General features: G+C 39.3%; 1 protein-coding gene across 8 annotated transcripts in view; it reads right to left on the reverse strand.

The window, feature by feature from the left end:
* Positions 1-26732, reverse strand: part of Celf2 (CUGBP Elav-like family member 2) — an 837937-nt gene that overhangs the window by 46900 nt on the left and 764305 nt on the right. For all 8 annotated transcript variants that reach the window (XM_055593762.1, XM_055593759.1, XM_055593755.1 and 5 more), the window contains 4 exons: positions 21645-21724; positions 17696-17854; positions 14329-14392; positions 1668-1802 (listed from right to left, as the gene is read on the reverse strand). In XM_055593762.1, the coding sequence (XP_055449737.1) occupies positions 1668-1802; positions 14329-14392; positions 17696-17854; positions 21645-21724 (438 nt within the window). The remainder of the gene's footprint in view (positions 1-1667; positions 1803-14328; positions 14393-17695; positions 17855-21644; positions 21725-26732) is intronic.

A 26732-nucleotide genomic window follows, 5' to 3' on the forward strand; every position in this document is an offset into this window, starting at 1 on the left:
GATGTGTCTGTGAGGCTAGTTCCAGAGATAGTTCCCTGAAGAGGGAAGACCTACCCTGAATGTGGGTTGTACCACACTCTGATGTGGAGGAGCCGCCAAATAAAGAGGAGAAAGTGAGCCGAGCTCCAGCTTCATCTTTTGCTTCAGACTGTAGAAGCAAATGTGGCCAGCAGCCTCAAGGCCCTGCAGCTGTCACTTCCCAACCATGATGGACTTGAACCCTTGAACTGTGAGCAAAATAAAACTTTTTCTCCACTTAAGTTGTTTTGTCATAATAAGATAAGTAGTTAATATAGGGTCATTTAAGGATTTATTCAGATGCATTTGTGCATCAAATTAAAGATATACTTTCTTGAAAAAAAATGTCAAAGGTTGATTTTTCCAGGAGTACTATTTATTCTGTAAAATGAAGCCTCTACAGAGTAATGGTGTATTTTAAAAATACTTGAAAGAATTAAATCACCATAGTTATGGGCTGTTGTCTACAAATTTTAGCCCATTAGGGATAAATCCAGGAGATTCTCATAAAAATTGCTCTCTAGATAAACAATGTTGTATAAAGACCCACGGCCTAATTTTCCCTTTAGTTTTACAGGTTCAATGGACACGCTTTGAAAATAAAGTCAGAAGTCAGAATTCTCGAGAAAGCTGGTGGGTTATATGTGGTAACTTTCATTTCCTATTTTACTTGCACAATTACAATAAAGTTCTGCCACGATTTACCTATCCATCTGGACAAAGGTGAAAGAAGGTCATAGGATTTTCAAGAAGATAGAAGTAAGATAGTCCAAGTCCACTCCCTTATATGTTACAGAGGAGTAGAGGGCCCACACAGCTTAGAGAAGGAAGACAATCAAACAGTCTTTTTTTTTTTCTTTTTTTAAAAATAAAGAAAACAAATCATGGTAACTAAGCAAACACATTAGGTCTTTCTCGTACAAAAAAAAAAAAAATGGTACTAGCCCTTGAATAAGGCAACAAAATTTCTAGGGGAAGAAAAAAGACATTCAATTACATGCCCAGAGCGTGACCATAAGTAAATGATACATGTCCTTTACTACATCATGAATTTTAAACTCAAAGGATCAGGATAAATTTGGTGTGAAATTCAGCACTAAAAAGATCAGAGAGTTTGAGAATCGGTGGAAAATTCTTAAATTTTTTTCCCTTTAAGGGAACAGGACACAAAGGCAGGATCATAAGACTGAAGGTGGCTATAATAATACCCAAGGAAACTTTTGTAAAAATAAAGGATGTAAATTCTTTTCATTGAAAACTTTTCTCATTTTATCTTTGGAAAATAAAACACACGTGTCCAAATTTCTTCCTAAGAAAGTATGAACTAGACTGGAGAGATGGCGCAGTGGTCAGGAGCCCTGGCTGTTCTTTCAAAGAACCTGGGTTCAATTCCCAGCACTCACGTGGCCATCTGTAACTCCAATTCCAGTAGACCCAACACCCTCACATAGACATACATGCAGGCAAAATACCATCTAATTAAAAATAAGTAACTGTTAAAAAGCAGGAACTAAAATAAACCAGAGCCCTGTGCAGGTTTTCCTTACTCTGTCCTGGACACATCTAACCTCTTCCCTTGCCTCTGGGTGCATGAAAACGTGTATCTTTGTCTTGTCTCATGTGAAGGAAGAGTAAGGCGTTCCACTCACCGGGACTTGTGAGGGCTCCCAGGGCACTGCTTGTGGTAGAGAGAGGGTTTGCATTAGTGCTGGTGGCTGAGGTTTGAGCAGCAGCTGCAGCAGCAGCCAGTGTTGCCAGATTCTGTAATTGTAAAGCATTCATGCCTATAGAGGAAAAGAAAGGTGCTGTTAACCACAGGCACAAATTTCTAAATCGAAATTGAGTGTACACACACACACACACACACACACACACACACACACACACACACCATTTAATCCCTTGTTGCCTCAGGGCATGTGTGATGTATCTTGAACAGGAACTGGGTTATGTGTCTCAGAGGACACCTCCTTTGAGTTTTAGTGGTATCACTTTTCATTGCTAGAGATGGACTACTAAGAAGGGGTACTTGCACAGCAACCAGTACTGAGCAGATGCAGCTCAATGGGGACACTGTCTATCCTAACTTAGGGCTGTCTTCTCTCAATGCTATGAAGGTAATTATGTAAGTTAAGAGAGTATTCTGTATTAACTTGCCAGGGAAATGGAGACTGGCAACTTCTATCTATTACATAGCTGTCATGAAAATGGTGAGATGTGGTCATAAGCGGCTGCAGGACTATCGTGTAAACTCCACATTCCGTAACAGGTTCACAGATATTACAGAGGAATTATAGCTCATTGCTTAAAATTTCCTGCTCTGAATGTGACTGACACAGGTTCTAATCTTGGCTTCGTCATTTTTCCAGATATGTGGATATAGACAAATTACTCAGCTTCTTCATTTCTTGGTGGCCAGGCCAACTGGACCTGAATGCAGGGAGTTGTGCAAATAAATATGCAGAATGCAAATTATTCTAGCATGATCTAAGTATCCACTGAATGTTAGTGGTTACAGTTGTCACTGGCCCTGAATGTCTCCAGATTTATCTTATCATCTCCACAGTGGGAACTCAATACAGACGAACAGAAATTGGCAGTGCCTTAAATCACTTGAAGCGTATTTGCACTGATGCCAAGCCGGATGACCTGAGATCTATTCTCAAGGCCCCATGATGGAAGGAGAGAACGATCCTACAAGCTGTCCTTGATCTACACGTGTACGTGATAGACAGATAGACAGATGTAACACACACGCTAAACCTACAGCCAACATATTTTTTATTAGAATGAATTTATGATTAGTGAAAGTTAAGAAACAAAATGAAAATAAAAAATGCTAGAGTGTAGGATAGGCTGAGAGATCTTGGGCCAGGCTTGGAGATTGGGTTCCAGCCTGCTGCCTGTGCTGTTTATCATTAACATCCTTTCCCCCCTCACTCCTGATTTCTCAAGTCACAGGTTCTTCAAATACCTTAGGTATTTCCCCGTGACTCTCTTCACAGTAAGTAAAGGCAACAATGTATCTCTTCTTACATATAAGACTTAAATAGAAGATTCTATATATAAAGAGACTGGAGTCAAGTAATCAGCTTAATTTTAAATTCTCACAACTCAAATCCAAATACTCAATAACTATCTCTTCAACAGATTTGATCTGTTTAAGAAGAGCGGGCTGGTAATGGTCCATATGTGCTGGGGGGAAGGGAAGTAAGATTTTCTAGCAACATTCCTAAGCAGACTGGCAGCCACCAGTATATAGCTCACTGGCTGAGTGCATAACTAGGCCTGGCTGCTGAGCCCTAGAAATAGCACTGCTTCTGTGTGCTCCTTTGCTTTGCCTCCTGATTTGAAAAGTAGCTTTTAAGGGTTTTGCTATAAAATGAGTTCTCATTATGCCCCAAATCACATCCTCCCCTCCTTAAGGAGCCATTGGGCTTATTGGGTTGTGGTAAAAACCAAAACAGCCACCCACTTCTTTGGTGCCAATGCATAGAAGCACAATATGGAATGTGTGAAATCAGGTGATCAAATGTGTTTGTGAGTGAAGCTCTCTCTCTGTCTCTCTGGTCAAACAGTGGCATATTTATATTAGAAACACTGTGGGTATTATGAAGCACTGGGCTAATTTTTCAGTTTCACTTTAGCAAAGTGGTAGTACAAATATGGGAATTATTTATCTTTAGTGAATGCCCACTCAGACCAAATAAAGGCTGTACTTCTTTAAAGCTACATGAACATGCTTCATGCTGAAGTGTGATGAGAGCACCTGGCCTGTGAGTGATATTGCAAAGAGTGGGGCCTACTGCATAGATCCATTTGTCCCTTCTTGTGACTAATGGGCCCTCTAATGTTCTACTGATGTGAACCAGATGACCACACTACATCACCAACAGACAGCTGGGCATATAGGAAAAGGATTTATCACCTAAATGAAAACCTATACCATGCATTTGGTACCAATTATTAACAGACCATTATTACAGGCTCAGGTCCGAGGGACATTTTCCAGTACATCTATGACTCTCGGTAAGGGACAAGCACAGTATTGGAGCCAGTGTCAGAAGTCTGTATCAGCTGGCCTGGCTGGGTATGTCCAATGGGTTAGCAACATTAAGTCTTGTGTAAAGCCTTGAGAATACCTCTCTGAGGCCATGAGCACTGGACCCTGCCATACCTCACTGCTTCATTCTGACCACTACTCAGTTTGCATCTAACACAGCCTCTTTCTGTGTGTTATCTACAAACTGCTTTACTTATTTTGTATCCTACTTAGACACCATTTGTATATAATTCTTACTTTTATAACAAAATATTAAAGTTTTTGAAGATTCTATCTCACTCAAGCCTACCCAAACACACAGAGACACAGGCACAGATACACACATGCGCTCTCTCTCTCTCATGCACACACACACAAGGGTGGGTAGGGGGTGGGAGAATGAATACATGGTATGTCATAGACGTTATTAAAATTATGGGCTGTTCTTCAAAGTGCTGTCAAGAGTACTGTCTATACAGCTAATCATGTTTTTAGCTTTCCCCGTTCATAATTCTTTGGTACTTCTTATCAGTATCAAATGCTCACAGTTTTCTTCAATGATTAGCTAATTAAATGTATACTTGTTAGATACATTCTTTACCATATACACCTTACATACTGACATTCATTACAGGTCTTGGAGCCAAGGTGACAACAGTGAGGCTATCTTTCCACTGTTCTGTCCCTGTATGAACTAAGGGTGAGGGTATGTGACCTTCCTCATATCCCCTTCACGTGTGCACCGCCTGACAGAGTCTACGCCATCCTCTTCAACCTTTTCTTGTTGATAGCTAGAAAAGGCCAGGGAGAATGACAGGCTCTACAACACCACTCTGGGGGATGGCTAACAAGGTTTAAAGATCATTCTGCAAAGCAAAGACAACCTGCTGGCAAAGCTAGCCAAGCTGAGTAGCAGAGCATTGTAATCCTCAGCATCTGAGTGACTTGAGGAAAAAGGAAGGGGGCAGAGTCAGGCAGACTGTATTTACCTAATCTCTCCACCCCCTCATCCATAGAACTAAGCAGTACCTACTAGCCATGCTGGGACAGTCTCTGTGCAGGACACAGAGAATAAATGGACAACAAGGAAAACTGGTCCCAAAGAGCCTGCTGGGCACTAGAGTAGGGAGAAACCAGTGACCGAGAGAAGTCCTTTTAGCTCACTGGTTTTCGGAAACAAACCCTCAACCACATTATCACCAAAGCCTTTGATCTGATGGAGTCGAGAATTACTGCCTTTCCCTGTCATGGAAAGGCACATTCTATTCTAAAACATAAACATTCAGTATCATGGGGGCAATAGGGATAAGACAGCTTACCTGCTGATTTCCTAGGACTAGGCCCCCATGGTCCCTACATTCCTGGTTTCTCAGTGCAGCCCTGGCAAGAACATCCCATCTTTTACCCTTAACTTCTATTTCTAGTACCTGCGATGTACTAGATTTTGTGTTGGTAACAAATGCACCGTTTACTAGAGCAGTGTAGGCTTGGAGAAGAAGTGTGCAGGCTCTGCTCTGATAGGACCTGGATGTAAACTCAGCTGTCTCACTGTTTCTAACCCCAGCTATCTGGAGTAAACTGGATAACTGCTTGTTCCTTGGGATCCCAACTAGAGTAAAACTAAAATAGAATCTATTTTCTGAGAATCAGTATGTGTAAAGACCAAAAACGTGACCTTGGATAGAGCTTGGTTTAAATAGCAAGTTCTCTTAATTTCAACTAGCAAAATAGCAGTGTTATCTCAGGCAAAGATTGTGAGAGTGAGGACAAAGCAGCTGCCAGCATGCTTCTCAGTGCTTTGCGTGTGGTCTCAGTACTTGTAACAAAATATGGTGTATACACTACTACTGGTGGGTAGGTCACAGATAGAGGGGACTGAAGTATGAAGAGGTCAAAGGGGAAGAGTGTGGTACAGCATAAAAATTCAAAGGAAATATGGCAGGGGCACTAGAACTTCCCTGCCCCCATGTTTACCTACAGTGGTCTCCTTAACCTCCAACATAATCTAAGGCAACTAAAGCTGTCTGGTGAATCATTTGCATCCGTTATAACCCAGTGCAAGTCCTGCTTGGTAGCAATGCCAGGCTTTAGAGATACACTTCACAACATGTGCTCTCAGATGCTTATGATACCTGACATTCAGAGTAACCTTGTTTTATTAGTAGCAGAGAACCAGGTAACCAACAGTAACCATTTTATAACTTGTACTACATCATCTTTCTGAATCAGTTATTTTATTTCTTAATTTGATCTCTTTTTTTTTTTTTTTCACTCATCTTACCTTGTTTACTGCATGTCAGATACAACAGATCACCAATAAATCAGTGGCTGTAGTTGCCTCAGATGGATATCTGTGGTCCCCTTTTCAATACTAAATCTGCTACATACTCAGCTGGACATCCACTGATGGGGTTCAGTCGGTGTATGAACCCCCTAATGTTTATTTAAAAAGTGTTTTTGTTATGTGTGAACTTTTTCTGTGAAAGACCCCAGAAAATTGTATATATAACCTTAGACTTACCAAGATGACTGAAAACAACAAAAACAAACAAACAAAAAACAAAAGCAAAATAACTAACATCCTGGCAGAAAACAATTGAGTGAAATTTCAGTGATTATGTGATATGAGAAATCAAGAAGAAATTAGAGCCAAGGAGTGATAGAAAGAAAAAAAAAAGGAAAACGATCCTCTTATTCAGTATTAACACACACACACACACACACACACACACACACACACACACACACACGAAACAGAAGAAGCCTACAAAGCCAGTCTGTGTTCATCTGTTTCCACGAGTACAGCTAAACAGAGAACACAACAGAGGTGGAAGCTAGGCAATGCCACAGAACAGCTCCGAAGCCTGAGAAGAGCTTGCCTTGATCTTGCTTTGGCTGTGTTCTCACAGCTAAACAGCGATGCACAGCAGATCAACACAGAACAGTGCTTCTCCCTCTTCTCAATCTGACACAGACCAGACACCTCTTCTGGTCATCTGTCATTTATATAATGGTTATGATCCTAGGAGCAGTAGAAGGAACTTGGGAAACTTTTACTGGGCATGGTGCTTCTCAACTCTTCATTGACAACACATACCCCTGGTGACAGGTTTGTGCTCTTTCTACCACAAATAGGTACCTGGCTGGGGTGTTCTCACTCAGACATATGATTTTTTATCTCTTCTTCCTTAGGGCCAGCTGTTTGTAGAAAGGTAATGGCTCCATGTAACGAAGCAGGTGGGGCAGGCTCATTCTGCTTCCCAGGCTCACCAGATTTTTCCCACTGCTGGAAGCTGCTTCCCACCCACAGCTCTTCTGATGGGAATGTAAACTCTGTCCTCTCTTTAGAGACTCTGCCTTGTTCTTGGTGGGCCTAAGTCAACAGCTAGGGCTCCTCCGGAGTCTTGCATAGTCTCTGCTTCCAGGCACGTGGAATTCACACTTTTGCTTCCTTTCACTTCTTCCTGCAGCGAGGAGCGCTCCTGTCTTTCCTTTTCTCTGGGTCCCTGTAGTAGGCCCTTCTTTCCACCCCCACTCAGACTTTCTCTTTCACCATGAAAGGGCACCAGACTGGAAGGCGCCTGTCACCCTTCTTGGAAGCTGGCTCTGGCTTGGCAAACAGCTTTTCTGAGATGAAAAATGGCCACATTTAACTTCTGCTCAGTGGATACCTCTCAAACTAAGGGCAATTTGGTGACTAGACATGCAAAACACTTAAGTTTTAGGAAATCTGAAAGTGAGTTACTATGATGATGGCAAAAGGAAACAAGTTGGGAGTAAGGAGATTCAAGTTTTCATTCACTATTTAAGAAAAAAATCCTCAAAAATGAAGAAATTATGTACGAAACAGATGCACAATATTCCTACTTGAAACTTAAGATTAAAAAAATATTTATAAGGAGAAGGGCATGAAAATTTAATTTAATGTTCACCTTAGGTAATTTTGTGTCTTATTGTTCATGGCAATTACCATAAATCTGCATATCAATAAGTGAGAACAGATGTCAGTTGCTACAAATGCTTGCCAATCAGGTCTGTTAAAAAGTGACAGATGGGTGGTTATAGAACATTCTCATAAGGCCTATTAGCACATTCACAGGAAGTGTCTGTGGTGTGGACTGCTGGAGACTCAGGGAAGAACACAGAGTCTTTGTAGGCCTATGAGCACACTTCATGCTGGGAGCTGCTCCAACCGAAGCTTCTCAGACTGCCCAGACACTGCTTTTGCAAGCCCTCTCCACTTGTGAAAGACAGGCTCAGAGAACCTTCTCAGAGACTGGATTTTAAATTCACAAAAGGAGAGGTATTTTGTTGTTTTACGCAAATGTTTCACAATTGTTACTTTCAGAATTTAGAGTGGACTTCTAGAAGGAAATTATAGTCATTATAATCAGATTCAAAATGAAGCAGTTCCACTCTATTCCTCAGTAGGTAATTTCTCTTCATCGATAGCTTCAAATCTTTATGATTTATTATGGATTTCTGATTCTAGGGGTAGGATATAGTTCAGTTGGTGGAGTATTTGCCTGTCATGCGCAGAACCCCAGGCTCCACACCCAGCATCACAGCTGTGGTGGTGCACTTGGAAGGGAAGAGGCAGGAGGGTCATGAGTTCAAGGCCATTCTCTTCTTAATGTATTTTTTATTTATTACAATTAATTCACTTTGTATCCCAGCTGTAGCGCTCTCCCTAGTCCCCTCCCAAGCCCAACTTCCCTCCCTCTTCTCCTCCTATGTCCCTTTCCCAGTCCACTGAGAGGGGAGTTCCTCCTCCCCTTCCATCTGACCCTAGCCTATCAGGTCTCATCAGGACCACTGCATTGTCTTCCTCTGTGGCCTAGTAAGGCTGCTTCCCCCTCAGGGGGAGGTGATCAAAGAGCCAGCCACTGAGTTCATATCAGAGACAGCCCCTGTTCCCCTTACTAGGGAACCAACTTGGCACTGAGCTGCCATGGCATCTGTGCAGGGGTTCTAGGTTATTTCCATGCATGGTCCTTGGTTGGAGTATCAGTTTCAGAAAAGACCCCTGGGCCCAGATTTTTTGGATCTGTTGCTCTCCTTGTGGAGCTCCTGTCCCCTCCAGGTCTTTCTATCTCCCCCTTTTTTCATAAGATTCCCTGTACTCTGCTTAAAGTTTGGCTATGAGTCTCAGCATCTACTTTAATACTCTGCTGGCCAGATGTCCCTCAGTTGAGGAATGGATACAGAAATTGTGGTACATTTATACAATGGAATACTACTCAGCAATTAAAAACTAGGAAATCATGAAATTTGCAGGCAAATGGTGAGAACTAGATAGAAAAGATCATCCTGAGTGAGGTACCCCAGAAGCAGAAAGACACACATGGTATATACTCACCAGTGGGGATTAGACATATAATACAGGATAAACATACTAAAACCTGTACACCTAAAGAAGCTAAGCATGAAGGAGGACCCTGGGGAAGATGCTCAATCCTTATTCAGAAAGGCAAATGGGATGGAAATTGGAAGAGGGAGAAAATAGGGAACAGGACAGAAGCCTACCACAGAGGGCCTCTGAAAGACTCCACCCTGCAGGGTATCAGAGCAGATACTGAGACTTAAGGTCATTCTTGGGTTATATACTTATGAATTTGAGGGTAGCCTGGGTGAGAAACTGTCTTTAAAAAAAAAAGAAAGAAAAGAAAAGAACTTGTTCTAGAAAAATACTTTTGTTTGACTTACACAGCCTTAATAAATTGGAAACAAATGAAGCGAGGCAGTTTCCTGTCTGCTCTGAGCAGCTACTTCTTTAGCAGCTGCTGGTCTCTACTTCAACTGGGATTTGTCATTTGCCCTTAGGCCATCTGTGTAGGCACATCACTGGAGCTTGTGTTTATGCCAACATACCTGACTTGGCTGGGACACAGTGCGGATTCATAAGCTGGATGGCGACAGGCAGCACAGGTTTTGGATCAGATTTACTGATCCAAAATTTTTGAAATATGGATTCATACCCACTAGCTTAATGACATGGGTTAAGTTTGTTAGCTCTTCTTCTAAGTCACCTGTTACATGGCATGGTAACAGGCTCATATTAATAAAGTGCCATTTGAGAGGTCTGTGTCCTAATCCACACCACACCACTTAATGGTTCTGGCTGTGATCTCTATGTAATTTAGTTAACTATTTCATACTTCTGTTTTTCCCACTGCAATGTGGTAAAGAGGTGATTTTTTTTTTTTTTTTTTTTTTTTTTTTTTTTTGGCCTTTGGTATACTCTTGAAGTTGTGTGATATTCTAAGGATCTAGGTTAAGTGCAAATGTGAAGTGTTACTCTTATTATCTCATTAAATAGTCTTCTAAGGTGCCACAGTAGCCATGAGAAAGTTAAAAGACCAAAAGGATACTTGGCTCTTGTTCTTTTTGCCTTCACTTCATATACATGCTCTTGGGACAGATGCAGATCCCATACTTCTCAAATTTCAAAAATTCACTGAACAAATAATGAAGGAAAGTAAAATATCAATATGTTTCTGTTAGAAGTTTTCAAAAAGAAAATGAGATCAATTTCCTTCAAGAAAGCATAGTATGTATACATAAAAGGGGTTAGCTCATGAAGATTTGCTCCTAAATCCATTTCTGCTGTAAAATTGAATATTTAGTACAGGTTCCCTTTTATAGAAATCATAAAAACATTTGTAGTTTCAAAGGAAAATGGTTAAGATTTTTTGAAGAAAACATATAGTTGATGTATGGCTACAGTATAAAGTATAGCTCACTATAGCCTTCTTTTAAACAATCCTGTAGTAGCTTCATTAGGAAAGAGAGCGGGAAGACGTACAGAAGGAGACATGGCCACCACATGCAGCTTGATGGGGTTAGTAAAGGAAAGCCACCAGATGCTCTGAACCACAAAAGGAGTTTCCTCATTTCTATAGGTCTTCAGGGGGTGGTGGGAAGTCTGACGTCACAGGATTTAGTATGGCTTAGTGTAAGTGCCGAGATGCAGGCATTAGCTAGTACTTCAAACTTAACTCGCAGTAGCAAGGGGGTGGTGGTACAAGGATAGCTTTTTAACTATCCCAGGAACAGTTGAGGTGTATGTGATTTCTGCGACTAACAGAAAAAGGCAGCTAGCTATAGGGTTTATGGTCTAAGAATCAGATTTTACTGATGCAATTACTTAGGTCAGCTAAAATTTATTTTTTTTTCTGTTTTTTTTTTTTTTTTTTGCCTTTGTTCTCTCTTCAAATGAAATGTTTTGCTCATATAAATAAACCATTTTTAAATCTCTGTCTCCTGCAAGACTATTATGCTTTGAAAGCTGTTTGTAACTAAGCAGTATTGTTTTATAAAATGTTTCACACTCTTTGGCAGTATGAGTTGTATATTTTCTCACTTTTACTATGTCAGAATATCAGTGTACTCTGTAACTTGTTTTATATTAGACAAACTATTTCCAAACTCCCAGAAATGCACTTTTGAAAGTAATAACAATGGTTTTTATGGTGATTTTCAGTTTATGTGTTCAGCTAAAGCTAAGTTTTATAATTAAAAAACTGGCTGCACTGGGAATGCATCCAAGATACAAATTTATATCTATTAGTTCACAAGCTGATTTTCACTATTTCTATGCAGAAATAGTTGCTAGCACCTTTACAGGAGGACAGATCAGGTATCGCCATACACTATTGGCCAGGCCTTGCTCTCCAGGACTCGACCATGGCCTCGAGCACTGAGGAGTCTGAGGTGTTCAGAGACACTCTGGTAAGGGAGGAGCAACTTCATGGAAGCTGGAGGAGTTATGGAGTGGGGGCTGGAATGAGAATGGCTCACATAGGCTCATATATTTGAATGTCTGGTTCCTAGCTGGTGGACTATTTAGGGAGGATGAGAAGGTGTGTCACCAGGGATGGTCTTTCAGTTTTCAAAACCCCATGCCAGACCCATTCACATCTGCATAGAGTTTATGGATCAGATGTACACTGTCAGCTCCTTTTCCATGCCATGCCTGCCTGCCACCATGCTTCCCACCATGATGATCATGGACCAACCCTCTGAAAATGTAAGCAAGTCTGCAACTAACTAAATGCTTCTTTTATATGTTGGCTTGATCATGGTGGGTCTTCACAACAACAGAACAACAGTTAAAACAGCAAGAAATCTATGTCACTCATCCACCATGATCACCCATAATGCCGTGGTAGGTAAACGACAGGTACAAAGAGTAAGCCCTACCAAAGTTAACTCCTATTTTGGGATAAAACATTCCATTACTTTACTGGAGAAAATAAAATAGCCCAAACCATAAAGCTTTAAACACTTAGAGTTGATTTGATTATTCATATAAGTGAGAAGTACTTTTATAAAGCAATACAAAAAGGTGTGAAACCTATGTTCTAATACTTTAATATTCAAGATGCTGGCCCACAATGGACTGTCCAGAATTTGATTTCACAGTGTGTGTAGACTTAACGTGGTGAATTTAACATGATGAAGGTTCAAGAGAAGGATATTTTGGGGACCCCAGAACATTTTCAGAGTGTCTTTAAATTAGCCACCTGCTCCATGACACCTTGTAGGGTGACTCCTAGATACCCTGAGTTTTCAAATGAGCACACAGAAGATGTAAATGCTAATATCTTGACCTGTAGCTGAGATGGCAGAGGCACACACATCCTAATGAAAAATGGCAGGGCACTCCGTCCACCTGGGAAGGCATGCTGGGTAACAGCCTCAGGAATAAATGACCTTTTTTTTTGCATTATGCAGCTCTGGGGATAGGGCAGCCTGAGGCTACCTCTCAGGAAACCCCCTAATTTTGAATCTGGGTGGGTCTGTGCTACTAGAAGGAAAACAATTCTCCCACCTGCTCAAAATGTGACAAATGCCAGCATGTATTTTAGCAGCTTGCAACTGAGAGGGTTTTTTTTTTTCTTTTTCTTTCAAAGCATAGAGACTCGTCTGAATATTCTACTAACTTCTTTCCAGATTCTATCACAGATTATAAACACATTAGTCAGTCAGTGTGATTCTTGGCACCAAGGCCAGCTTACTAACACATTGTCTTAAATATAATGCAATCGTTTAACTATTTATAAATTTATAATCTAGATTTTTTTTAATAATCTAAAAGCTGTACCACAGTGCTAACAATAGATCTGACTAAACTATACACTCTAATGAATTGCCCTCATCCTGTGGACCACAACAGACCACTGGGCTGCTATTCACAGAAAATATATGGAGAAACCTTTTAGAATGAAAAACAACAACAGCAACAACAAAATCAAAACAACACAGCAACAACATAAAAACCAACTATATATATATATTTGGAAAAAAAGTAAGTGGAAAAGAGTTTCTATAGGGACACATACATAAACCTGGTTTTTATTTTTATTTTACACATGTGGATTTTGTTTAATTAATTAGGGGCATCCCTAATTAAAGAAAAATGGCTTTATTCTAACATGTCCCCCTCAATCTCTTCTTTGCCTTTCCCACACCTACCCTTTTGGAATCAAACAAGGAAAAAGCTTCCTACAATCCTCCTGGCAGGTTAATGGGCACCTGTATTCTGATTTCCTGCACATACTACCTCCCTGTTCCTGAGCTAGGGTAGGTGTCAGCATGAAAGGTGGCACAGTAGGAATGACCTTTCGCTAATCACCGTGTTGCAGCAGCTAATGGCACAGCTCATTATGAAATGGAATCCTTCAATAAGCTGCTTTTCAAATACAGTCACACTTTGATTTTTCTGAGAACAAAGATTATACTTTTACATAAAAGCTTCTGATGCACTATTCTGTTAACTGGGCACTAAAGTTTAAAAGAAAGGAACTGTGTTAATTGTCATCATCAAGGGACTACAAACTGTATCAAATGTATGCTGGTGATCTTGGATTTTGTTATAGAGGTAAGAACATTTTTATTGATCACCTATTATTAAAAAAATTTAGAGATGTTAATCATTTCAGCTGCCCTTAGACATAGAAACATTGCTGGAAACCTCCCAGTTACCACCCATTAAAAAAAAAAATCCCACAAATAACTAAAGAATATATTCTGCTGAAATTTACAGCTCCTCTCACAATTGTTCTGCAAGGTGAACTGTGAACATGAAATGCAAATGCAAGAAAAACATTTCAGAGCAGCTGATTCCAATTTTAATACCCAAGACACAAAAAGCTAATTTATCCTGTATTGCTATTTACTCTTTCTCTCTGTTCTTTTATTCTTTGAAACAACCAACAATTCAGAAAATAGCAAGGTCAGAAGGAATGTCATGTTTCATGACTTACCAGCCATTTGCTGAATGCCACTGAATGCACCCAGGTTGCTGGAGGAGGTGGCCTGCTGCAGAAGCTGCAAAGAACACAAGAATTCAGTTAGAACAGTGTGGAGTCAAGACAACTCCTCCTGAAATTGGATACAAATTTAGTTTCCTTTACGATTACATAGTTGGCTGCCACTCCCTGTTGACAGGCTGAAGGTCCCCAGAGTTGGAGGTGTAAATCCATATTAATGTCTAATCTCCATTAAGAAACACAGACACTAGGGAAACTCACTAACACTGCTGCCTTAAAACAATTAATCAATTTACTCTTTTTAACAACCAGGTGCTAAGTCTTTTGAAACCAACAAAGCATGACTAATTATAAGTCTCTGCAGTCTGGTAGTTACTATAACTCATCTCTGTCAATCAACATCCATTTTCTTCTCTCTTCTACTTTTCTTCCCAGCTCAGTTTTCCCTTTCTTCTTTATTAAATGACATTTAAAAATATTTATTCTTTGAGAATTTCATACCCGACTACAATATACCTTGATCATTTTCCTCCTTTTACATATGCCCCTTTAGATTTCACGTCTTCTCTTTTTATATCCCACTGAGCCCACTTAGTTACCCATACACACATGGTGAATGGGTATGGGACCTTCCATGGAGCATAGGCAACCTATCAGGGGCCACATAACAATGAAAAAAAATGGCGTGCTTTCACCAACAGCCACCAACTTCTAATAGCTCCTCAGCTAGAGGTAGGGCCTTGTAAGCATGCCATCCATGCCCAGAGTCAGTTTTCTTTAACCTTCATCAGAAACACATGTATTTATGGACTCAGAACAATGTTAAGAATTATAATGACCTCAGACCTAAGAATGTCTATTTACAGTCACAGCCACAGCCACATGGCCAAGTAAGGGGCCAGCTATTCTTAAGATGGTCTTTACTAGCAGGAAAAAAGAGAAAGTATTTGTCAAAATCTGGAATTATCTGGTATACACTGAATCTGTGTATTTTGGATATGTCAAAATCTTTACAAAAAGATATTAATTAATATGCCTGTAAAATTCTTCACGTTCTACTTTCAAAACCCCACTGTCTGCTGTGTAGAATCTGTGGGTGTCACAAGGTATAAAGACACATGGTTCCAGTTCTGAAATGTTCTTGTCCACCTTAGCTGGACTGTAGGCTAATGTAGGTACTATCTTAAGACACGTTCTTAAAGATAAAGTCGATATATGGGGAAACATACAGTTATGTACATACAAGCCTGTTCTCAAACTCACACAGGAAAACAGGGAGGTGAGAAAACCTGGGGATTATCCATTTTAATACATAAAAATCTTATTTTAGTTTGATCTTTTGTCTCATGTATTTGTGTTTAAAAGTATATGCTGTTGTTATTTTAATTAAAGTTGTAAAATTAGCTTTAAAGGTATTTTAAGGAATTAGTAATACCTGCTGAGGTAAGCAGACTATTTACAAAGTTAAGATACACTCACCAATAACTGCACACTTGATTTGTGGTTTAACACAGAGGTAGAGAGGGCTTTAAGGGCCAAAAGCCCTTTCAGACCAGAAGATTTTCAAGTGACAAGAGAGGAGAAGCATGGCTAAGAATACACTGACATCAGGATATGAGAAAACCTACTCACATCTTATGCAAAGTCAATTCTATAGATGGGGTTAAGTTTTATTCTCTTTTAGATTATGAAAAGAATTTTCAGAGGGGGTAACAGGAGCACATATCAGAGATTTCGTGCCATAATATTAAGACAGGTACCTATGTCTTGGCTTTCAGAAATGATAGAACAAGAAACTGGACTTATAGAAAGTATGAAAAGGCAAGCATGATGTTAACCTTGAATAAAAATTTTGGTACACACAGTTAAGCTGATGGTCTATGACGACCTCAACAACAAATTTGTGAAAACAAACAAACAACTTTTTTTTTTAAACATTTAAAACCCCTTTTAGTGAGCCGGGCATGGTAGTGCACATCTGTAATCCCAGCACTTAGGGAGACAGGAGCGGGCAGTCTTTGTGAGTACAAGGCCTGCCTAACGAAGCAAGTCCAGGCCAGCCAAGGCTACATAGAGAAATCCTGTCTCAAAAACAAAACCAACCAACACAAACAGAAAACAAACCCAACCTTTTTAATGAATGTATAGCTCAAATACAAAGGTATAGTTACAGGGTTGTCTAGCTACATCCATAAAATCTGCCCAATTATGAGCTGAACAAGGAGGACAACAACAGACGTGCCAAACCAGATGCAGAAAAACTCACAAGGCCTCAACCCTACATAGAAAACTAGAGGCAGGTAAAGAGAGCTGTGAGAGGGAAAGGTGGTCCTCCCTGGGGAAAAGTAGACCAATTGATTGACTAGTGTCAAACAATCAGCCCTGAGAACATACATGCAGGTAGCATTATGTGAACAAAACCCATTCTATTTAGGACTATATATGTATATGCCTATACATACACACACACACACACACAAAAAAAAAAAAACAGTAATAAAGAGGTTATGAATTTGAAAAAGAGGAAGGTCTATGGGAAGTTTTGGAGGGATGAGAGGGAAGGGAGGAATGTCCCAATTATCATCTCAAATATATTTTTAAAAAGGTGAAAAAAGAATTAGAGTAATTATTACTTCTGGAAAAGAAAGGAGGAGGAACAGAACAGTTTTAGGGTATAGGTTATATTCTACTTTATTCTTTTTTGGAAATAATATTACCAGGCAACAGACTAGGAAAAAAAAAACATGGCAGTACACATGTAGATTTAAGCAAGACATGTGGCAAGAATATCCATGGTATTTTTAAGGATAAATAGCCACAAAATGACAGTAAGCATAGTCAGTCTTTACTGGCTCAGATGAAGGCAGGAAAAGAATGCTTCCTTCCCTTATTCTTTTTTGAACAGCCTTGTTTTTTTTTACATGGGGACTCTGCTGGGCAGAGGGTGGCAGTGGTAGTGACAAAGGCTGAAAACTTAAAGTTAGCTGAAGGCCCATAGACACATCCAGCTGTGTGATTTAGGTAAGGGCACTGAGTTCATGTCAGAGACAGTCCTTGTTCCCCTTACTAGGGTACCCACTTTGCATAGGCTTTTACTGTGCCTGAAAACACTGTCTAGAAGTCTAGTGTATTGGGTTTTAATCAGCTGCCAACTGTTTCTACAAAGTTAAATTAGGCACATTCTTATGCTAATCAATTTAATTAATAAAAACCTGCCCTAATGCTGATTTCATAATTTTTGGGACTCAAAATACATGGAAAGTAGAATTTTGGCATACTTAAAGGCAGCTTTTGACAGTTTCGGAGCTCTGCTCTGCTCCTCACGGACGCCACCTAGAGACCCATATTCTCCAGCACTTACCGCCAGGTACTGTGGGGTAAGTCCACCCAGCCCTGTCAGGTTCCCCCAAGTGGCAGTGTTGAGCTGTTGCATCTGCTGTGCAAGTTGCTGCTGGAGGCGTCTTTGCTCTTTGTCCTTCTGTGTGTCAGCAAACTTCACCACGATAGGTGAAGAGCAGCCCTGTGGTCAGACACATTGGAAAGTGAAGAGGATGTTACAGCCTGATTGAATCCCTTTTTGGATAGTCAGTCATCACTGGATTCATCTTTCTCAACTATCTTGGAGCACATGGAATGGTCTGGAATGGTTTTAAATGGTTTGATATTCCTTCTTCTCTGAAAGGTATCAATAGAAAACTCCATTATACTGTCACTGGTTTCTTTAAAGGGATCTGTTGGTGAAGCCACCTGCTTTTTTGTTTTATTTCACTGCCTCTCCTCTCTTCATGTGTCTTCAACTTTCCAGGACTTCCTTCAAGACAAAGACATTATCTTTAATTAAATTTCATGGCTTGCTTGACTTAAAGATAGCCTTGTCTTTGTGTGTCTGCCATTTCCATATAACGTTACAGGATAAGCGGACAAAAATCACAATTGGAATAAAAATATCTCACTTTTTTTTCACCATTCACTGATTTTCAGTTATGTATTTCTGAACACTGGAAAAGTGAAAATAATTTTCACACAATAAAAGTGAGTTTCATTTTAGAAACATGGATGAAGGACAAAGATATAAAAAAAATATAGTCACTGATCAAAGTAATTATTCACATGTTCTCAGAAAGGTCTCTTTTCCTCCTTCCATGTCACTTCTGACCTACCCAAAGCCCCCAGAGCAAAACAAAAAATTCAGAAGCACATTCTATGTAGTCAGAGTGATGTATCTGAAATGGTAGGAGAAGGATTCTACATGGTTCCTTTTCTCAGTTAATCTCACTGTTCTACAAGCCCCATTCAGTTTTAATTTCCTTTAAAAGGTAAGGAGTGAGAAAGAAATGGTCAAAGGTCATATAATAAAATAAACTAATTTTTGAGTTAGATATCATCTTTGGGAAAATATTAGCCTACAACTTCAAACAGGATGGCCCTATCTCAAGCACCTTTGGAATACCTGCTACTTGGTAAGAACTCCGCTCAAAAGTACCGTCCCTCCCAAGCCTTCAGTCCTTGATATGGGACATGGAGCACATTCCATAACCATTCTGTTACATTTTGCTGAGACTTTTTAAAAAAAATGTCTTTCTATCCAAGAGATTAAATTAAATCTTATTATGTGATAACAGAATCCTCTCACAAAAGATAAACTGTTGAAATGAGCCCTTCCCTTCCCTTCCCATTTGGCCATCTCTCTGTCTTCTAAAAGACAAGCCTGCATGCTTTTCTTCATCACTTTGGGTAGTTACTAGGAATTTAGCTATGAATCACATTAGGCTATCAAGTCTGTTATTTAAGAAAGTAAGAAATGTGAGATAACCATTTCAGTGTGAAGCTTTAATCTATCAGCCTATAACTCTGGTAGGCAGAGTCACGGGGCAGACTGTAAAATGGTAATAAATTACATAATAGTAGCATTTCCACTATTAAAAGCTTACTACTTTTCATTGGTATTAATTTTTCTTTATCTGCTTCATATTTCAGTACTTTACTGCTTCACTTCTTAGAGCAAAATATTCTAAAGACAAAACTAACACGGAGAAGTTTTGCACGGAGAAAGTTGTATTGCTACATCAAGCGTGTTCCTTGACGAGCAACAGCATCTTCCACCTTCTCCTATTAGTACATTTATTGATTTCTTGCTCTTAAATGTGAGAAAAGGCATAAAAGTATAACACCAGGTAAACAACTGTAGCTTTAATAGTGACCTGTTTAAGTCATAACAGAAAAGCAGGAATTGTGTAGAAAAAAATGGGAAATTAATGCTGTGTGTGTTTTAGAAACCAACATTTGAACAGTCACATCATTTTAAGTTAATGTTTTGCTTAAAGGTGTGTACCAAGGTCCTGAAAATAGTGTAATTAGTTAAAACTCAAGCAAACAACTGTAGTGTTATGATTATAGTAGAACTGCATGCCATGTAATACTTTGTTTAGAGGTCAAAACTGTAAATCAAACTGAGGGTCCTTTGTTTAAGCATGGGCATCCAGTTTTAAAAAGGAGTATACCAACTATGATGGAACCACAAAAGCGATTTGAAGAATAAACCTGAGCCAGCCTTATACAGTGTTTTTCTGCATGAAAGCCTCATTGTGCTTTGGCTCATGTCTCGTTCTGCCTTCTATCTTGAGCTCTTCTGCAGTGGAATGAAAGATTCGAAGCATATCAGCATTCTCTATGAACTCATTTGGGGATAGCAGCACTTTTAAATGTCAAAAGAACTTGAAAAACCTTATCTAAGGAGAGATCAATTTTGGTATAAATTCCTCAATTAGAGGAAATTAAAATAGCTAAATGCATATATATAAATATGTACATATGAGGACTCCCCCCCCTTTTCTTTTAATAGCATGATTACTTTAACATCTAAGCTGGGAAATAGCTGGAAATCCACAAATCTTGAGCAGCTCACGAGCAAAGGAAAAAGAACCCAAAATACAAGGAATGTGACTGCAAGGTAGACACGACTGGAATCCTGCTTATTATTTTCTACCATGTTTGATTTCACCTGAGCTTGCCTTCAGGTAGGGGGGGTGGGATTGTCTTAAAAATGCATTGCACTGCAAGGAAAACACATTAATTATATATGTTAGGAATATCAAAGTCAAAATGAATGTTTAAAAAAGACAATAGGCTTTGCAATGCTGATGTCACAACTCAAAAAAGTACAGTAAACACTTAATGACAATGCCATGCACACTCCTTCCACCCTTTCCACCCACCTTCTGAGTTAATAAAAAGAACTTTCCCATAAAACATGACGCAGAATGATCACTTAGCTCCCAGCATGCTTTGGAAGATGCAGCATTGCAAAAACAAAAACAAACAAATAAAAACAAAAAATAAAACCTCAATCAAAAGGGGATTTAAAAAAAGAAGCTCAAACAATTACCATTTTTTTGCACATTAAATAAAACTGAAAATATTTTTGTTCAAATAGGAAAAGACAGCTTTCTGTAACAGCACAAGGCCACCACCTGAGAGAATCACCCACATACAGACACAGTGTACATGACACAGCAGCACATGCACTGTAGATGATCCTATCACACAGTACAGAGTAAATGATGGCATGTCACTTCTGGAATGTTCTTGTGCAAAATTCTGAAAGATTACATCCCAAATCACAGACTGAGCACAGAGAGCCGTGCCTCTCCACCTGTGGCACATTTCACATTGCTGATTCTCTTGTTCCTCAAGTCACAACCTCTTAGGAGATTGGATTTGAGCACGCATATTTCTTTGTTGTTCACTTTTAATTAAAAGGACCAATCTAATTTTTCAGGAGACTAAAAATTATCATTTCATTGTTAAATAGAATTACTAACTTTCTTCTTAATTCCTGAGATGAAAAAAACAATTGTTTGACGATATTAAGACCTTTAATCAGGTGATTTGTTACACCTTTAATCAGGTGATCTGAAGTGGGGGTTGTTTAGCTTAGTACACACCAACCCTGCTGTGGGGTCCTTATTCAATCCTCTAGGTTCAGAATGACACTTTGCTTCAAGTGCCTCATATCTCAGGACTCCAATAAAAGGCTCAGAAGACAGCTGTGGGGCAAGTGGAAGGTTTCACTGAAGTACATTTCAAGTCATTAGGGGAAAAATGTAAGTGGAAAGAGAGAAGAGGGAATGGAAGTGAGAAGGGACACGCAGAGAGAAAAAGAGGGGGGATGAATATGAGTGAATGAAAAGCGAAATGGTGAAAGTTAAAATCTGTGATTGTCATGTGAACAATCCACACAGGAGAGAATTGCTTTACCATTCCCCATCATTTGCACAAAGAAAACAAAGAAAGGGCAGATGATACAGTACCTCCATGGTCTGAGACTGATGCATGGCTTTGATTGCATTCTGTGCCATTGCCCTTGTAGAAAATGTGACAAACGCACAGCCTGTGGGAAACAAGGGGACAGGGAGCAGGAAAGACAAAAAACAACAAGACAAAAGGGTTGGACGCTTGTTAAACCAACACAGTCTACGAGAACTGCCACAAGACGACACTGTTCTCAGTAGTACATAAAAATAAACAGCTTCTTTCTTTGGTTTTTATCTTATTTTTCTTTTTATTCACAGTGCTGAATTGCTAATCTGATCAAAGCAGAACAATTTATTCATTAGCTTATTATTATTATTATTATTTTTTTTTTTTTTTTAAGGGAACTAGGGAGCATGTTGCGTACTATTTTTAGCCACAAGGTTTGAAAGTAGCAAGAGGTAATTTGCATTTTCAGAGTTAAAAGTGGGCAACTTTCTATCGTCTTCTTGGCTGATGATCTCTGCACTGAGAGCATGCATACACCAGGACTTTGTATTTCAAAATTTATCACTGAATTTTAAGAAGCAAATAAAGAATTCATCAAACCAGGGGTAAATTAGCAAATAATTTTCAGGAGCTCAAAATATTAACAAATAAATATATCTAACTCATCTTGGATAGTTCAAAACATATATAAACATAAACTGATGCTATTCAAATGTTAACAAATAAACCAAATCCATTACAAAGTAGTAATTACTAATTATTGACAAAGCAGACTATTACTCTGAGCAAATTCAACAGTGCATATGAAATAAATTACAAAAACTGTTTTGTCTGTACAAAATTTTCATGACTTTTGAAGTTGTAACTTTCTGAAAGGAATCAGAGATTTGAACTAAACTTTAACACACACAAGACAATGTACATTTCTCTGAACATCTACTATAAGACCTATAAAGTTTTCTGTGTTTATTTTATCTAGTGATATAAAACTGCTAGCATCTCTAGCGCTATTTCCTGCTTCTGATGGCAGCCCTGGTCACCATGCAGGTCACCAGTCTAACTACATGGCTCATCGCCCACTGCACTAATAAAAACACTGCCTTGTGAAATTTACATTTTATTCATCATATACCCTTGGGCTTCTTAGAGAAAAAGGCTGTGAAATTAATGCAGATTTAGGCTGATTTTATAATAATACCACAGCACACTAAAAGCTCAGCTAGAGCAATACAGACTTATTTCATTTATGATCTCTAATGACTTTAAAAGAGCATTGATTTTCAGCTTCTTTAGCTTGCACAGTTTGAACTTAGGTATCAGCGAATAATTTAGTGTTCCACTCAATTTCCTCAAAACATTATTATTACTACTTAAAAGATTTCCAAATGAAGCAGATCTAAACACTGAGAGGCTGGAGCTTATTGTCATTTCAGAGCAAAGGCATGAAAGCAGAATTCTGGCATCAGCAGTATGAGATTGTTGCCCCTGTGGCCAATAAACAAAGTAGAACAACATTCTATATTCAAACAACCAACAGATTGTTTGGTTTATGTAAATCAATTTGTGAGTCATAAATACATTTTCTTCCTTTGTCCTGCATTGGGGACCTGGTGAGAATACCAAGTCAATCAATACAGCAGTATTCTGCTGCAGTGCCTTTTAATCAGACAGCACTAAGAGAAAGCAGTGCCTGTCCACTATCTCCAATGCACAATGACATCCAGTCATGAAAGGAACTAAGTGCGTACTTTCTGCAACACGTTAATATACAAAAGTTCCCCATACACAGGATGGGTATCCCATATTCCCCCTGATGGCTGAGCAGGTCTTAAAAAGCAGGCAAGAAGTCCAGCTCGCATAAGTACTGAGCTGTTGCCTGCAGTTCTCTGACAGAGCAGCTGACAAAGCCTACTATTTAAAGATGCTGCATGTACCTAGACATGACTGTAGCTTTTGTCATCCAGAGAAGCAATGGCCTTCTTAAAGACCAGTAGACCATGTATCTAATAGCGTGTGAGAGGGATGACAATGTCTCCACTGGATTCCGTATTGATGCTAAGATATGAAAGTATAGTCTTAAATTTACCAGATGTTTTAAAGTACTATCTCTTCAAAATATGATCATCACTGAAATTACAGAGGAAATAATACTTAAGATTTTAATTTTTCCACTTATTGCCTTGAGACTACAATGGAGGCCAAAGCAAATCATGTAGCAGCAGTATGTTTGAAAGCATACGAAGCATGGACCAATTCTGCTTTAATGGTCATGAAAACTATTATATTAACTTCATTTGCTCATATTATTTAATGAATGTATGTCAAGTTGACAGTTTCCAAATGGAGGTTAAAAATGTATTAGAAACATGTAAAATGTCAATAAGAATCAATAAGGCACAGCTTATTCATTTATCACAGTTTCACATAAGTAACATGAAAAAGATAAAGCAATTACAGGCACAATAAAATCTCTATCAACCCGAATCATTGCCCTCTCCTTTAAGAAGCCTACAATTAAAAAACCAAACAATACTTCATTTTACAATGCTAACCCATTCAAAAAATGATCTGACAAGTGTGATGACCTCTTTAACCTTTTTACTCTGCTGGCAGTGGTGAAGGGGAAGAGCAAAGCTGTCTCCTGAGGGGCTTCTCTCAAGCTCTTTAACTGTGTGCTGTGCTCAATTACTCAGAAGAAAAAAAAATTACTGAGTCATTTATAAAGTGGGAATACATGGGGAAAAATTTCACTCTCTGTGCAACTCTGGATGAAGCTAAGCAGCTGAGGAGTCAACTGTTGTTTGGGATAGTAAAGCTTGTTAACTTTTGTGTCTTAGGGGAGCTTGTGGTAGTTCTATGTGGCTCTTCATCAGCACAGGGTCATAAGAGCTCTACTATTAAAACTGGTCACTGCTTTTTCTACAGCTGGACCAGAGGCTTTCTACTGGGCAGAAGTATCTTAGGTCCTAACTGGTCCATCCTTCTGCTTTCAGTGGCACTGAGTCTTTACAGGACAGGGCCTCTGACTGTGTACTATCGGTCTATGACTATTTAGGAAACCTAAATGCAGTATCTTGGAAACTAGTATCTCTGGTAATGGACCTCAGTGCTGGAGAACTTAGATTGGAGGAAATAAAGATACAAGTATTAAAATGATACCACATTTATTTCCTCTTTGGCGTGGATATAGTAGCATATATACACATCACTGTCTTAAAACTGCCAAATACATATAAGAGAAAAAAAATCCTTTTGTGGCTAACCTATAGTTTAGCTAGCAATTGTTTCCACTTTTCAGAATGTCAGAGATTACTAATAGGAATGAGGGATGGAATTTTTCAGTGCGCCTGCCTTCTTGCTGCTAAGACAGATAGATGATTGACTGGGAAAAGGTTTCACAAAGTGATTTCCTCATACAGACAGGGTCTAAGGAAGCTCAAACACTGTCACAGAGGGTGGGGTGCTGGGAATATCTCTACTATACTTGCCATTTCAATAGAAAGGGCATCTTCCCCCCATTCCCTTCTTCTCTGAGATTGGGTTTCTCTTTGTAGCCCTGGCTGTCCTGGAATTTTCCCTATAGACCAGGCTGGCCTTGAACTCAGAGATCCACCTGCCTCTACCTCCCTGTGCTGGTAATAAAGGTGTGTACCACCACTGCCCAGTGAAAGGGCGTCTTAACTCAGGTGTTCTACCTCTTATCTCAATTACTAAGAGAATTTTATAGAGCTAGACAAATTCTTGCTCCACACTGAGAAAACAAAAACAAAACTAAAAGAAACCCCAAAGTTAGAAATACTTTTAAAAGAAAAGAATGAATGATACCAGCTCTCTTTCAAAAAGGCACAGTGGCCTATTATATCTCACAGAGGAGAAACATGATTTAAAGTTATTGTGCAGCATGAAGGAGACTTCAAACTAGGGAAAACTTACTTATAAATTCATCATCAACTAACAAAGATATTAATACAGCTAATTCTTGCTGTATCTTTTTAACAGTGGCAGGAATGACCAAACACACAGTACGGCATAATACTTGGGCACATGCATTAGTAATCTAATATCATAGATAATGTTGGGTTAGCATATGGAGAACTGGCTTTGACACAATCATTCATTTATGGCTTCTGAATTTGGGTACAGACTAGGACCCACTTAGCAGGTGACAAAGCCTCATTGCTTAGATGGGGCTGGAAGACTATTTTGAACAAAATGTAGTCAGTATTTCAAAGAACGTGATGAAAGTGTCCACGTCAATGAATACTATCTAGGTACTGAGTGGACAGGACTAAACTGTGATCAAAAGCCTTATCTTAATATACTGCTTGAATACAGACAAGGAACAAACAAGGATTTAAGTGCTAAGCCCAGTCTGTGCTATTCCTTGAAAACACTCATTTGTCAAAGGCTTAGGCAGGGGAATGCTGGAGCACAGCTGGAAAAGTCTTAAACAAGCAGAATGAAAGTTACCTTAAATGGTAGTGAAGATTTGACTACAGTTTGTGGGGAAGAAAAACAAAATGAGCTTTTTTTTACTGACGAGAAGTTACAGATACTCATTTGTCATTGTGCAGAAAATCCCATAGGTTAGATCTCCGTAACCTTTTTGACTGTATGGATCAGTGAGAACATGTTTAACTTAGAAGCGCAACATCCTAAAGTGACACTGTTAAATATGTATGTTTGGTTGGGAATCCTCAAGCTATGCTTTTGAGAGCAAATGTCTCATTGGAAATGTCACAGATGGGTTATGGTGGCCTCCTTGTTTTCTCCTGGAGAGCCGTGCAGGAGCTGCAGCTGTCCTTGCAGAATGGTGTAACTATTGATATGAAACTGTTTCAAAGTGATGAGGCACATGCTTTGGGAAACAGGAGAGTCAGCAGAATGAATGACTGTACCCAGTGGGGGAAAGGCCTTAGATTTGGGCACTTTGCCCTTTACATGGACGAGACAAAATATTTGCTAAGTAGTTTTGTATGCCTGGCAAGTGCTAGGTACTTTGCATGTAGACACCTTCAACCGTTTTCTGAGAGTGTCTGTCCTGGGACATGGATTGGTGATAGTGAGGGCCCCCCACCAAGATAATGACAGTAACTGAAATCGTATTTAGGGCTTGATAGGTACAGCTGTGAGTGCTG

The sequence above is a fragment of the Psammomys obesus genome, unplaced genomic scaffold, assembly GCF_907164565.1.
Source record: "Psammomys obesus unplaced genomic scaffold, mPsaObe1.curated_primary_1811, whole genome shotgun sequence".
Lineage (NCBI taxonomy): Eukaryota > Metazoa > Chordata > Mammalia > Rodentia > Muridae > Psammomys > Psammomys obesus.